The sequence below is a fragment of the Vespa mandarinia genome, chromosome 6 (assembly GCF_050613455.1).
Source record: "Vespa mandarinia isolate Hongniang chromosome 6, ASM5061345v1, whole genome shotgun sequence".
Classification (NCBI taxonomy): Eukaryota; Metazoa; Arthropoda; class Insecta; order Hymenoptera; family Vespidae; genus Vespa; species Vespa mandarinia.
In genome coordinates, this window is record NC_140815.1 from 3,659,768 (window position 1) to 3,675,000 (window position 15,233).

At 29.8% G+C, this 15,233-nt stretch overlaps 1 protein-coding gene across 6 annotated transcripts in view; it reads right to left on the reverse strand.

Moving 5' to 3' along the window:
- Positions 1 to 683: 683 nt before the first annotated feature.
- Positions 684 to 15,233, reverse strand: part of Svil (Supervillin) — a 14,930-nt gene continuing 380 nt past the window's right edge. The window contains exons 1-26 of one of the 6 annotated variants that reach the window (XM_035864518.2): positions 13,692 to 15,233; positions 11,872 to 12,057; positions 11,532 to 11,690; positions 11,374 to 11,456; positions 11,124 to 11,256; positions 10,719 to 10,965; positions 9,259 to 10,647; positions 7,476 to 8,221; positions 6,573 to 7,302; positions 6,222 to 6,465; positions 5,841 to 6,114; positions 5,660 to 5,755; positions 5,369 to 5,537; positions 5,078 to 5,235; positions 4,686 to 4,927; positions 4,333 to 4,531; positions 4,102 to 4,253; positions 3,404 to 3,865; positions 3,116 to 3,266; positions 2,811 to 2,962; positions 2,454 to 2,726; positions 2,208 to 2,331; positions 1,891 to 2,085; positions 1,512 to 1,786; positions 1,257 to 1,412; positions 684 to 1,074 (exon numbers count right to left, since the gene is read on the reverse strand). The exon at positions 13,692 to 15,233 is cut by the window's right edge and continues 173 nt beyond it. In XM_035864518.2, the coding sequence (XP_035720411.2) occupies positions 988 to 1,074; positions 1,257 to 1,412; positions 1,512 to 1,786; positions 1,891 to 2,085; positions 2,208 to 2,331; positions 2,454 to 2,726; positions 2,811 to 2,962; positions 3,116 to 3,266; positions 3,404 to 3,865; positions 4,102 to 4,253; positions 4,333 to 4,531; positions 4,686 to 4,927; positions 5,078 to 5,235; positions 5,369 to 5,537; positions 5,660 to 5,755; positions 5,841 to 6,114; positions 6,222 to 6,465; positions 6,573 to 7,302; positions 7,476 to 8,221; positions 9,259 to 10,647; positions 10,719 to 10,965; positions 11,124 to 11,256; positions 11,374 to 11,456; positions 11,532 to 11,690; positions 11,872 to 12,055 (7,080 nt within the window). In that variant the 5' untranslated portion in view covers positions 12,056 to 12,057; positions 13,692 to 15,233 and the 3' untranslated portion in view covers positions 684 to 987. Of the gene's footprint in view, positions 1,075 to 1,256; positions 1,413 to 1,511; positions 1,787 to 1,890; positions 2,086 to 2,207; positions 2,332 to 2,453; positions 2,727 to 2,810; positions 2,963 to 3,115; positions 3,267 to 3,403; positions 3,866 to 4,101; positions 4,254 to 4,332; positions 4,532 to 4,685; positions 4,928 to 5,077; positions 5,236 to 5,368; positions 5,538 to 5,659; positions 5,756 to 5,840; positions 6,115 to 6,221; positions 6,466 to 6,572; positions 7,303 to 7,475; positions 8,222 to 9,258; positions 10,648 to 10,718; positions 10,966 to 11,123; positions 11,257 to 11,373; positions 11,457 to 11,531; positions 11,691 to 11,871; positions 12,058 to 12,734; positions 13,113 to 13,691 lie in introns of those variants that run through there. The other 5 variants (XM_035864517.2, XM_035864516.2, XM_035864515.2 and 2 more) reach the window with 5 other exon arrangements.

Consider the following 15,233-nt stretch of genomic DNA (forward strand, 5'->3'; position numbering starts at 1 on the left):
AAAAAAGAAAAAACAAGAAAAATTAATTAAATTAATTGTATCCATAACAGCAAATATGAATTTATATAATTTGGATGTAATTGTGCATGTAATATTTTTAAAATATTATATTACTATTCATTATTTTTTTTATCATTCATATGTAATTGTTAAATCTTATTTGATCTTATTATTATACGATGTACCAAAAAGAGTTCTTTATATTTTGAGGTTTATAATATTAGATAAATAATGATATATAATGTGATATTAAAATGTAAATTTTAAAACAAATAATGCGAAGAACGCATGTTTTTTTGACGCGTATTACAATTTCCCTCCAAAATATATCTAAATAATAAAATATTGCAACAAAGACCAGTATTTCTTTATGTATACATTATAATTGTATTCTGTAATTTGAATAATAATGTATAATTTGTGTGTATTCAAATTCGCATCCTTTCTAAAAATGTCTATACTTTACTATTGGATTTATAAAGGACAGACGAATGAGATTCATAAAATATAATGATATATCATTAAATACTGTTTAAAAACACAGAATAATTTGTAAAGAACACAATATCTCTTGTACAAATATTACATATTGTAAAATTAAGCCATTCTAAAAGGTGTTATATTATCGATAAATATAAAGCTCATACAAATATAAATGAAATATTCACAAGCTAATTTGCATGTATTAAAAATATATGATAATTTATTATATATATATATGTATATATATAATAATAATTATTATTATTATTATATATATATGTGTGTATATGTATATATTATATTTGAGTGTAATAGTAAACATCGCGAATATATCAGTTAATTACAATCAATGGACAATTTTAGGCAACTCTTGTACATCAATTCATACATTCAAAAGTTAAAAAAGTTTAAAGTTACAAACGTTATGAAACAGTGAATTAAGATTTTATTAAACGCTTTACAAGAACACCTATTTCTCGTAGAATATATAAACCAGGCAACTAATCAAAACAATCCTACCTCTTTTTTGAGATTCACTTGCTTCCACATAGGAAGTTCTTGAAATTCTTCTTTACTCATTCCCAATAATTCCTGTGTAAAAATATTTCGTTATATAAAAAAAGCCATAAAAATAATTCACAAATAGTTTAGAAACAAACATAATTATTGATATAAAGTATTTCCAAATAAAAAGGCGTATCTATTAAATGTTTGTAGTGAAAAAGAAAAAGTAAAAGAAAAAAGAAAAATAATATATAAAATAGAAAACTAACTTGAAAATGCTGTTGAGATAAGTAAAGTTCAAGCCTTGTGGGATCAACTCCAACTGGTAGTGGTCGTTGTAATAATTGAGCTGGTGGGTAAGTGCTTTGTGTTAATCGAGCCAGCTCACTTTCAACTTTCAGCATTTCACCTGGATTTCGGCCCTCCTAATAATAAAATAAACATTATAATACTATTTGTATCATGTAAGATTCATGCAGAATTTTTATTTCTGTAATTCCTTAAAAGTTCATTTTTATTACTACCTGCATATTTAATTCCGCAATATCGTCGCGGTATGTCCACGTAGGAAATAGATTTATAAATTGCAATGGCTCTAAGCCAGCCCAGACTAGATAAATTGGGAATTTTGTAATATTTGGGTGAATACTTTCCCAGTACTGGATTGCCATAGTCATTGTAGTTTTTCTTTCAGCTTGCCATCTTACTGCTTTACTACCAGAATGATCTTCAGCTTCAGAATCAGGCCACCATCCTTGCCATATCCATACCTCATTTTTATTGTCGAGTAAAAATAAGGCTATTGAAAAATAATAGATATCTTTTTCATTTAGAAATTGTAATGTGGTGATATAGATTTTTATATCTTTTAAACTGATAATAATAATAATAATTCAACAATACCTGGCTGATTAACCTGATACAATTCATCTTGCAAAAAAGGAAAAGGAGTAGGCAGATGACCACGATGTAGACATAGTATTTCTGTTACTTTAAATTCTTTAGTAATACTGGAGAAATGGAATAATCTTGGTGTGTGATCTTGAATTTGATCTTTTTTTAAAGAAATATATAAAGTCTTATTCATTCCACCTAATGCTAAAAGAAACATAACAGTTATTGTTTATAATCTTGACAAAAAAATTAATATTAAGGATCGATCTCTTAACAATATTAAGATTTTAAATGTTATTAGATATCAGATAATACAATAATCTTACCATTAAAGAATTCTTCAGGTTCTGCACCCTCATTAATTTCGAAAATGTCTAAATCAATTTCAAATGTTAATCCAAATTCTTCCAGTCGCTTATCTTTAATTTTATTAGCAGCAAACAATGCATTCTAAAAAAAAAAATAAAAATAAAAAAAAAATAAAAAAATATAAGCCAAAAATATTGTAACTACAAAACATAAATATTTGATCTCATATTAGATAATTTGGATGATACAATTAAAAAGAATACCTTTCTTATGTGAGGCAATGCATTAGATCCATGCCACACATAGATTTTTGCACCTTTGATATTTAATAAAAGGAATGAACCTCGACTTCTCAATTGACGAGTGCTACAAGGTATTTCAGTCAAAAATATTTCTGATTCAAGTGTGCCTCTACAAATATACAATCTCCATTGTTGATCATATCTTTGATCTGCTTTTTTACCCATGTGTATTACCATTCCTCCAGAAAATAAATTTAAAAAAGCAGCTGGTTCATAACCTTGAACTACACGAATCTAATACGAATAATAAATACATTCGGAAGATAAGAAATAAATAATGTGAATAATTTCAATTTAATGAAATACCAATAACTATACCTGTGGTCCTTGTTCATTATCAAGTTCTACTGTAAGCAAAGCTGCTGCACCTTGTTCGTTTAAAGATGCATTTTTTCCTTGCCAAATAAAATACACCGAACGATCTCTTCCTTTTGCGGAATGTTTAGATTGTAACCCGCTAAGTTCACGTCCTAAATAAATAAATATATTCAGTATTATACATATAATAATTTAAAAACAAAAAAGGATAAAATAAAGAAAATCGAAAAATAAAAAAATAAAAAAATAAAAAAAGAATATGTTATGATTATTTTTATAATATAGTAAAATTAATAGTATTTTACCAGTAATAGTAACTGAGTACATCCAACGTATGATGTAACTATCTCCTGTATAAAATTGTCCATTTGACAAATTATCCAATAATGTATGTGAAAATTCATCTATATGCCATACATTTATACTTGTAGTTTCGACAGTATATTGTTTCATTAACTGAAATATAATGAAAGCATTTTATTAATATTTTTTTTAAAAGATATTCAAACAAATTAACTAATTTTTTTCATAAAACAACATTTATTGATCATTGTTTATTAACTATTATTCACTATCATCATGCGAATAACTACCTCATCATCATACCAACCAGTTCCTCTTCCTAAATGACATCCCTTAATATTTAAATCAACAGGTGTATTGTTTGGTTCTATTATAACATTCAAATTACATGGCTCTACAATTATTGTTCCATCGATTTGTTCTTTATCTTTAATAGTTTTCATTTTAATAATACCAGCAACATTTGGCCAATCAAGAAATTTTTCACGGAAAAGAACTGTTTCAACGTGTTGAGTTAATTTTGCAAATAAGCACCATGAAGGTCTTGTTTTTTCAGTTTTTATATCTGTAAGTAATTTATTACGTCTCCCAATCATAAATGCTGCATTGATTGGACAAATTGCACATTCTGTATAGTCATAACCTTCCTTCCATAATTCTGTGGCAAGACGGGTGGCAACTTTTTTCTTATTATTTGAGGCTCTTTTACCAGTCCATATATACATTTCACTTCCAAAATCAAATACCAGTATCTTTATAGAAAGTAGGATGAAAAACATGCAACAAAACATAGCATAGTAATAATAACAGTAATAATGATGATGATAATAAAAAAAAAAAAAAAAAAAAAAAAAAATAATAATAATAATAATAATAATAATAATAATAATAATAATAACACTTAAAATAATAATAATATTAATAGTGTGATATACAGTAAAAGAAAATAAACTAGTAAAAAGATAAATAATAAAAATAGCTTTTTTACCTTGTTCAAGTCCAACATTTCAATCTTTGGTATAGCACCCCAATATTTTTCAAGAGGAACTAATTCTTCATCCTTAACTTCATATATCATATTTGTATTAATTATAGCAGATTCGTATAATTCATCTTCATCGGGATGACCACCATCAATCACTAAAATTTACAATCTCAATTAATTATAACGTTAAATCTATTAATATTAAATATATTAAGCAGTAACAAAAAATATTACCATCAATATCAGTATCTATGCCAAGATAATTCCAAAATTGTTTAATTTGACTTCTTGTACAAGTTATTTTATCTTCATTAATTGTAATAACTTGAGAAGCTTGACAACCTAGATCTTTATTCTGCTGAATACTTAATGCTATTTCTGCTGCACGAGCTTTTTCAATAACATTACTGTATTTTCCCACATAATTATAAACCTATAAGCAAGAATGAATCAAGATTTTTCTTATTTCCATATTAATAATAAAATATTATAAAACAATGAATTAAATAAAGAAAAGATCAATTAATTTTAATCATGACAATTAAGCATAAATAATACTAAGAATGAATCTATGAATAATATAATACCTCTGATTTTGTAACTAATACATAAGTATCACCACTATTGATACTATTAGCTACTGGTTCAACCAGTCTAGCTTGAACATGACGCCTGCCTTTTACCATAATCAACATTAAATCTTTATACGGTCGTAGTTTATTCATAGTATAATTTGCATCAGCAATATTTCTTAACGTTATAGCGCTAAAATCTTCCGTAGAAGCTAGTCCAGCGAGAGCTTCTACAGCCAAGGCTGAATTTTTAGCAACTAAAAATTAACAAATATTATACAATGTGTGCTTTTCAATCTACAAATCTAATAATAGATATTTACATACATTATAATCATTTTGAAAAAATTTTCCTTATTTAAATATATTATATAATATATTATTTACATGAACACATATATACTTACGTTTCTCTACGTTTAAACTTCTCATTACCTTCTCTGCAATTCCTGTAGAAACTTCAGTATACTCAGATTTTAAATCAGTACGCGATGCAAGTAATTTTATAGGATTTTTTGAAGCAGCACGTCTTTTCTGTGTTTGTATATTTCGTTTTTGGCCTAGTCTATGCGATAGAAAAAAAAAAAAATATATATATATATATATATATATATATATATATATATATATTTTTTTTATTTCCTAAAGGACCGTATTTTTTTTATCATACAGATAAAGTAAAATGCATCATTACTTACAATTCTGAATGCGATGTAATTACGTCAAAAGCATTTTCATCTAAACTAAAACGTTCAGTCTCACATTTTTTCAAAGATACTCCAGTATAGAAAGATGTAAAAGTTTCGTCATCTACTTTAGGAACAGATACAGTTGCTAACACAGTAGATTTAGTTTTAGTTTCTTCACCTAAAATATACATTAATATAACCATTATAAATATGTTTTTTTAATAAAGTTAATTTAATTATATATGATAATTAAATATAATTATTATACTAATGTATTAATATAAAAAAAAAAAAACGAACCACTTTCGTCGCTGGCAGGTTCTGAGAAACTTCTTCTTACTGTAATAGGTGAATCTTTGCTTGGACTTGATGGTGTCGAAAGAACATCTTTTGTATCTAATAAAATTTAAATTATTATTGGACTTGATATAAAATAAAAAGTAAATGTTATCTTTAGCTACAAAATCCATTTTTAAAATACCTTTTCGTCCTTTAAATCTTTCCGGCCTTGGTCTTTTTTTCTTGTCTGTGATATTGTTTATAACTTCAATACAAAGTGAAGACGAACTCTCTTCTAAATTTTCTGTTTGTTCCACTTTCATTTTACCTGCTACTGTAAATTTGATAGCATCTGGTGCAGCAATTCTTTTCTTCCATCCTTCTGTAGCAGATTCTAATTTACCAAGACAATCAGCTAATACACCTTGTCTAATCGTTAATTCTTCCTTATTAAACGTAGCGCTACAAAGTACATCCTAAGAATACAAGAATATAATTAAAATATCAGAAATAATAACTAATAAAGATAATGAAAGAAATGTGTTTAATGTTATTACAACATAAAAAAAAGAAATTAATTTACTGAAGTTTCACTCATTATCCGACGTTTCCAATTAGTATTGCCGCTACGTTGAAGTGCTGCTAATCGATCAGCAATACTCATACTTGGACTTTCAGCAGCTTCCGAAATAGGTATCGTTTGCGTTGCACTACGATATAAACCTGGTAGAGTTGTAGTAGCATTACATTTCTCTTTTGTTATGTCAAATGATGTACCTTCGCTACTTAATGCATGGTGACTAGCACTTTTGGACAAAGCAACATGCCTAAAAAAATATAATAAACAAAATATAATAAATTATATAAAATGATTATTCATTATGAGTTCCTGAGCATTGTATGCCTATAATAAACATAGAAATAATGTGCTTACTTAGCTTGTTTTGTTAATGCATTTTGACGTCTTCGAAAAATAGCTTCATTTTTAATAATACCACGGACTTCGCGGCTGCCCGAAGAAGACGCGTCATCGTCTGAAGACTGAGGTATTTCATTTTTAGGTAAATGTTTATCTTCGCTATTATATTTCTGTGACATAACACTGTCCATTTTAATATTATCTATTTCATCTAAATTGAAATTGGTTCTTGATCTACATGACTTATCCTGAGAAATTACTTTTGTAAGACAAGGCACTGTGTGTTCTTGTTTTATTTCAGTGTGAATGCCCTCTTTATCATCGTGTTCTTCTAAATTATGTAAATGATAAAAATCTTTTGACAATGTAACCATTGTATCTTCTTTTTCTTCGTATTGATGTTGCTTAACATCTATATTTTTACTTTGCAGAAAAGTATCATCGTTAGTTGTTTCATCATTATCATAATTTGAATCACATTTGTCAGATGATATAGGAGTACTGCTTCTTAAATTTGAATGTGGCATAATATCACAAGTATTAAAAGCTTGCTGTTGCAATTCCTCTGATTCTTTTTTAAGTACAGACTTTATTAATTTCAAACCTTCAAGTTCAGGACTTTTAGTTCGAAATAGATTATTTGAATGGTAGGTAGAAGATTTTAAGATACTTTTAGGCAATTCATTTTGAGAACCAGAAGACAATTGGGTATTATCAATTGTATTTTGAGATTCTTCAAAAATACCTAAAATGTATAAAATACATCATTATTTTATTATTTTATTAAGTTTTATATTATTAGAAAATTATATCTGTTTCTTGTATTCTCACTATCATTTAATTTAAAAGATATCAAAACATTTAAAACAAATATTTATTACGTATACATATTATATATATGTAATATGTAATTCTTACCTTTAGATAAAGAAAGTTTTTCAACAGCGTTTAATGGAGATATACGAGATGCAACTTCTACTTCTTCAGATGTAACAGGTTGTGTCTTATAACGAGTACCAGGTCGCCTTCGTAGATGTCTTTCCTGAGAAACTTTGTTTGATGAAGATGATGTCTCTGCTATGATTTTTTGATTAAATAATCTCACCCGATCTGCTAAACTCAATTTTGATGGATCATATTCATCATCAGGTGTATAAGTACTTTCTGCTTTTATATTAGATGCTTCATTGTTTGAAGCAGCATTACGTTGATTTTGTAATACAGCTTCTTGGACCTCTTGTAAAGTTACTGGTTGTGTATTAAATCTATCATTGCCTTGAAGCTTACGTTCTCTATAACGTTGTATACCATGTGACGCTTTATATTGTACATTTTGAGATGTACTTTTCTCTTTAGACGTTACATTCTCCTCCATATTTTTAAAATGTAAAGCCATTGCAGACACACTGTTACTACGATGTGCAATATAATTTTCTTCTATGTTGCTTGTTTCCAAATCCGTTTTTGATTCATTCACAGGTGAATTTAAATTAATTTCAGCTTTCTTAGATATAGACATTTGGGTATAAAAATTTATGTTTTTCTCACAATTTCTATTTATAGCAAACTCGTGGGATTCAGATTTTATTTCACTTGGTGTTTCTTTCTTGAGTATCAATCGTTTGTCTTTATATTCTTTATTGATTTTCTCGTCCACAGTTGCACTACAACAAATCAACATGAAGTATATATATTATTACTTTATTTTGATTGTAACTTAATTTATATAAAAATCTAATAAACATAAAATTTTGTTATTGCTAATTTTTAATAAATTTTAACTACTAATAGTAACAGTATATGTTTAGTTTTAGACTTTACAAAGATGACATATAGTTCAAATATACTTAATAATGAGAAGTATGTAAATTTGGTAATACTTATAGTACAGATATAAAAGATAAAGCAATAACTTTTCTTTTAACACAACAGTATAAAGAATCACATTGTTTTTAATGTATAATGTATTTGTAAAAATTATATTAAACAATAGAAAAGATTCTATTTTGTAAAGAGTATGGTTAAACTGCAGTATGCATCCAACTGTCTGTGATTTCTGGTACCTATGAGGATTGCTAGGTGATCTATAATTAAACTTGGCACAGAATCAAAGTCTCAACAAACTCACATATTACCATTGGTACTAAAAATGTAAACAAATTCATATAATGTTGTACAGAAAATTTTTTGGGAAATTATATCATTGACAATAATATCCTACTATATTGATTATATTTATCCATTAATCATTACGTACATACGTACACAAACACACACACACACGCACACACACAATTTATTACTATTAGATATAATATTATAAGAATAATTAAAATATATAATACTCTCTCTTTCTCTCTTCTTGGTAATTTAGGAAATAAAATTCATACTCCGTTAATATTACTTTTGTTGTTATAAAAATAATCAAATTGCTTATAATTATTAAATTACAACATATGACATCATATAAAAAAAAATAAAAGTTAAAAGTAAAAGAAACAAATATTTGTCTAATATCAATATATTTTTAATTAAAAAAATTAGTACAGATAAAAGAAATTTCAAAACAATATAAATATTAATATATATTTTTGATAAAAGTCTTTACTCAAAGATGGTATATATAATAAAAAAGAAATAATATATATAAATAAATTTAACGAATATACATTAGCGACAATATTATATAAATACTACATACCTATCAATGGAATCGCGACGGGTTGTGACTGAACTTTCATTAGATTGTGATAAATGCGACCTTAAATTGTTACCACTCATTGATTTTATATATGATTGATTTTGCAACATATCACACAAAGAACTTGATTCAAGAGATCTTCTTTTATCACGTACAACAGCTAACTCGTTACAAATATTAGAAGGTTGTACATGACCAACCGATTGTGCTCGTTTTCGTAAAAACAAGTTATTTCCAGTTACAGATAAGTCACTTAATACATTTGTATCATGAATATGTAAGCGTACACGTGTCTCAATTTCTCGAGAAGTAGATTGTTTTAATATTGGTTTCACACAATCATTTTCTAACAATCCACTTGATCTAGATTGTAAAACACGATTTTTTAACATAGAAAGTTTTTTAGGAGAAGTTATATCCATATCATAATTGCATTCATCTTGTGAACTTTTTCGTGAACACTTCAAAATTGTTTTCTTAGGTTTATCATCGTGTTCGTCAGATTCTGTACTTGATTTTTTTTTCAATATTGGACGCGGCTCGAGCGAAGGAGGATCATTACCAGAGGATTCCTCTCTGCTGTGCTTTTTTTTCAATATTGGCCTCACTTCAGAACCTTCAAATGTTTCAATACCATTTGTAAGATCTGTTGCAATAGTCACGTGATGAATAGTATTATTTGATCTTGTATTATTTGTAGATTTTCTTTTAAGAATTCCCTGTGGTTCTGGAGAACCAATTTGGCCATCTTCTCTATCGTCTTCTCTAGAAGACTTACGTTTCAATATAGAAGTAGGTTGAGGATCAGGGCTTTGATCTCGTTTTATAATTTCATCTAAAGACGATCGCCTTTGATTTTTTAAAATAGGCCTAAATTCGGAATAGTTGTTATCATTAAAAGTGACATCAGGTGAACAACTGCGCCGTCGAAGTATTTCGCTTTCATCCAAACTACTACGTTTTTTTAAGATACCATGCCTTTTATGAATTGGTTCTATCACAGATGGTGAAAATGTCACAGGTAATGTATTGTGTGACGTACTAGATGAAGATTGACCTGTTTCATTTTCAACCACCTTATGCTTAAGTATAGATACTGGTGGTTGACGTCCTGAACAAGAATCTTGTGGATATTCATCAGTTGATTTTTTTAAGATAGAACATTTACTTGGTGATACTGTTGTATGAATGTTTGCAGAATGATTTGTACATTTTGCCACATTTCTTGTAGGTGATACATTAGTTAAATGAATCTCAGACTTTTGTTTATGATTTACTGATAAACCACTATGTGATGCAAGTCTTTCTACTCGTTCCATAGTAGCTTTTGTCAATGCAGTCAATGCATCAACCCTTCTCGAGACTTCTGAATCGCTATGACCGTCCTTACTATCAATTTATATAAATATTAAATAGTTGTTCGTATTAATCGGAAATATTAATAAAAAATTAATAATTACCTGCTTTGCGGTGTGTTACAACATTTCGTATTTGGAATAGATGTAACAGTTGATGAGGCATTAGGTTTGGAACGATGTGTGTTATAATGAAAATTAACACGCGATGAGCCAAGTTTTGATTCTGTATGCTTTTTTTGTGAGCTAGTAGCAGTCTGATGAGAAGCACCAGTATCGGAAGACAATATTGTATCGGATATGTGATTTTGTTTATTTGATTGTCTTGAACCTCTTCTTTCATTATATTCAGCTAAAAATAAAAGCTACTTTTACTGCTATTAATTTGATACAATACACATCAAATTAAATACATATAATGGAAAAGTTGTATATCGCCAACAATATTAAGAATAATTTCGATTAGATTAAATAAAAAAATTTAATTTCTAATATGACTTATTTGCTTACAGTTAATTAAACGATCTGATGGAACTGCCTCTATATTGCTCGATCGATTTAGATATGATTTTCTTTTATAACTTTTATCTCTTTCTCGCACCGGATTCATTGTATTACCATTGTCTGAAGATACTGGATTGTCCTGCACATGCATATGTTGTTTATTACCACGTATGAACATGACTTATATGTTAAACAATGATTATATGGTGTTATTATAAACATGCTATTTGTTATATACCTATATAGAAATACTTACTACTTTAGTAGATAAATTAGCACTCAGTTGGGAGCCAGAAGGAGTAGAAGTTTCCAAAACACCTAATCGTTTTGATGTATTAACTGAAAGGAAAAATGTTTAAAGTGAAACATTAGAAAGTTTAGAAGATTAAATGACTTAATGAATATTATACTCACTATTCGATGATACAATAGAAGCAGCACGTAGCCTAGAAGCTTTAGTCTCACGAATATGCGTTACCTTATGTAATGCAAGATTTTTATGTTGATCTTTATTTTCCACTCTCTGCGTCGCACGATTAGACTTTCCTAACATATAGCTATTTTTTTTATCCTCTATTTTATCAGAATCAGAGTTATTTGATATTAATATCATGAAATTTTGTTAGTATTATATATGTTTTTTTAATAAAAATACTTGCCTATTTACACAAGACTATGATGTCTCATGATAATATCTTAATAATATACAACATAAATAAAATTAATAATAGTTCTTATAATAAGTTATACTTACTATCAGACGAACAAGGTATTAAATTCTTTCTAGGTCTGCACTCGGTATTTTGTTCATTGCACTGTATTTCATTACACTTAGAGGGATCAGTAGCATTTACACATTCTGATGAGTTATTTTCTGTTCCATTCGAAGAACTTTCTCCGCTGGCTGCCATCAAAACTGTTGCACCAGCAGCTACCATTACTAAAAATAAATACTATATTACACCTGACATTGCCAATTTCTCTTGATTCCTATTTTGCCGAAAAATAAATTTCCAAAAATTATGCAATTCTTAAAGGATCATTCACAAGTATTATGACATATGTTAAGAAAAAAAACCTAATCTATAATAATATATATTGCCTTTTTTATCGTATATCTTTCAAAACTATTCTTAAACTTTATCAAAAATCATCTATAGATACCTTATGCATACTTAATAAGAATCAATTTGTTATAAAAAATAAAGTTCACAAATATTTGAATGTTTTTCATATATCGCAAGTATATTCTTACTCGCATAATTGGGTCTTAACGGTGAATAAATTTCTATAAAATATATATATATATATATATATATTCTAACAAATATTATATATTTCGAATAAAAAGTAATAAATATAATCAATGTTATCAACGATTAAATATTAAGGAGTACGATAAAACAAATAATAGGATAAGAAGTATTATCATTAAATTATAATAGAGAAAATATTTCGTTAAGGAGAAAGTTTCTTTATCTCCGTTCTTTTTTCTTTTTCTTTTTTGTTCGTTCTTTCTTTTTTCTTCTCTTATTTCTTTTTTCTTTCCTTTTTTTTTTCTTATATATATATATATATATATATATATATATATATATATATATATATTCTACCTACTTATTTACTGTATCCTTCCTTATGTTGCAGCCATAATCTTGCTTTTAAAAATAAGTCTAGAAATAATCCCGAAAGTAGTCAATAATACGGATCAATCCGTTATATATTATCACAGTTATTAATACTTATAAAAAGCACCAATTCGTAAACTATAGAATACATATAAAAAATCGCGGAACACCTATTGTATATATCGCTTATTGGAAAAATATTAGGATCGACGGGAAAAAAGTATCGTCCCTGGAAATATTGCACAGGTATTACTCATCTGATCACGATTTCTCTTGTAACTGCCAGTAACAGTCAGTTGTCATTTACAGTTTACGAACACTAGCGATCCACACTTTATTCCACCGATAAGGTAATCGTTCTAGAGGGCGAATCACTGATAAATTCTCTTACATAGTGATCGAGCAATAGGTAATGCAGATTTTATCACTCTGTTTTACCAAAAGTCTTATGTAACGTTATCTTTCTAATGATTTATAAAGAAAAAAAAAAAAAAAAAAACAATTTCGATAAAATTCACTTTAACATCGCAATATAATTTACTTAGCCAAATGATTCGTACGATTAAAATCACCGAATAATTCTTCTAATTTTGTTATATGCTTACAATAATATTTCTCACATTTACAAATGCATTTTAACAACGATCACGATGACTAGACGCAACACAACCAACTTCTTATTTTAAATTCTCTTATATATATATATATATATATATATATATACACGAGTGTTTTTTTAAAGAAGAACCTGTAAAAAAAGAAAAGAAAGAAAATATTCTAAAGACGAATCGGTATTTTCGACGGTACATACAATTTCCTAGAACAATGGGATAGTACAATTTTAATCCGATAGATGTCCCAATAATCGTCGATATAGCAGTTGCGGGGCAATTAATTGTACGCAAGACTACCTATCTACCATGGTTTAACATATCAATGATTGTACCGTTGCTTTCATGCTCTTCACAGCCTGTTTGCCAGCCAGCCTGGCACGGTAAATGATATGTGTGTGAGTGCGCGAGGCTAAAAGTGCCAGCCCTCTGTTGTATTCGTTGTTGCTGTCATCTACGCGTCACGATTGTCTCGATTTTTGTCGACGTAGATCGACTGTCGGCCATTGCGTGCTACCGCTATTGCTATTACTGCTGCTGCTGTTGCTATTACTGTTACTGTTACTGTTATTGCTGCTGCTGATACTGCTGCCGCTGCTCCGCATATGTTCTCTCAATACTCGCACGTGCGCGCGCGTTAAAGAACGCGAGCGAGAGTGTGTGTGTGCGTTTCGCGATTTGCGTTCGCGTATCCCTCCGAAAAGATGGCCGCCATGAAAGTGTACGGTGGTGATGTTGACGTCGTTCGCAACGAGGCTGCGTTACGACCTCAAGAAGCGTGAGGAAAAGATTTTAATAACTCGAATGCGCGTGCCGCATTGGCGGTGGAATTGTGGAAAGAAGAGCACGATATTTGGGAGAGAAAACGAGGCCCTCAATAAGAGCCGCCGCCGGCAAGTGCGCTATTCGTTGCGAGGTTCTCTCGCGGTGCACGACGATAAACGGGAAGGATAGAGGAGCGCAATAGCTAACAGCCGTATAGGATACTATCGAGAGAAATAAGGAAGGAAGAACGTGAGTGAAAAACTGTTTCAATGTGTGACCAGTGAAGAGATAGAGAGAGAGAGAGAGAGAGAGAGAAAGAGTGTGTGTGTGAGAGAGAGGGAAAGAGAGAGAGAGACAAAGACGAGTTTGAAGAAAGAAGGAACGGACGAACGAACGAACGAAAGCATTGGAGAAAAAGAGAAGGTCTGGAAGAAGAAGAAGAAGAAGAAGAGGTGGAGGAGGAAGGAGGAACGTGACCGTCAACGTTGGAAGGGTGTTCGACGAGGAGTAAACGAATGAGGAAGAAAGACGCGCGCGATAAAAAAGGGTGCCAGAATTGATAGAGGAAGGAGAGTAGGAGGAAGAGAAAAGGAGAGAAAGGTAGAGCGAGAAAGATAGAAAGACCGAGGGAGAGAGGGGGAAAAGGAGAGATAGAGTGTGTATATGTGTGTGTGAGAGAGAGAGAGAGAAAGAGAAGAGTTAGAAAGGAGGGAGCGAGAGAATGAGATAGGGGGAGCGCGTGGAAAACGGGGGTGATATACGCGAGTGAGTTGTACGGGTAACGCGGGTGGTGCGCTTTGGTGCCGCGAGTGAAAGAAATGCGCGCGTGAGAGGGTGTCTCTCGAGCCTCCCTCAGAGCGTGCGAGCACACCAACATATCCTCGTTTACGGGAGTTTTTCGACGCAACCCAGACGACGACTGTGCCTACCGCGTCGACGCACGTATCGAAAGTTTCGTGCTTTCGAAGGAGGGACGGCCATATTAATCCGTAGACCCCGCCGTCCGAAGCTCACTCAAGTTAAATTTTGTGTTTTCTCAAGCATTGGATAACGCTTCAATCGTGATTCGAAATTGAAAGGCTTGTCGTCGCTTATTGTGATATGTGCGCGCG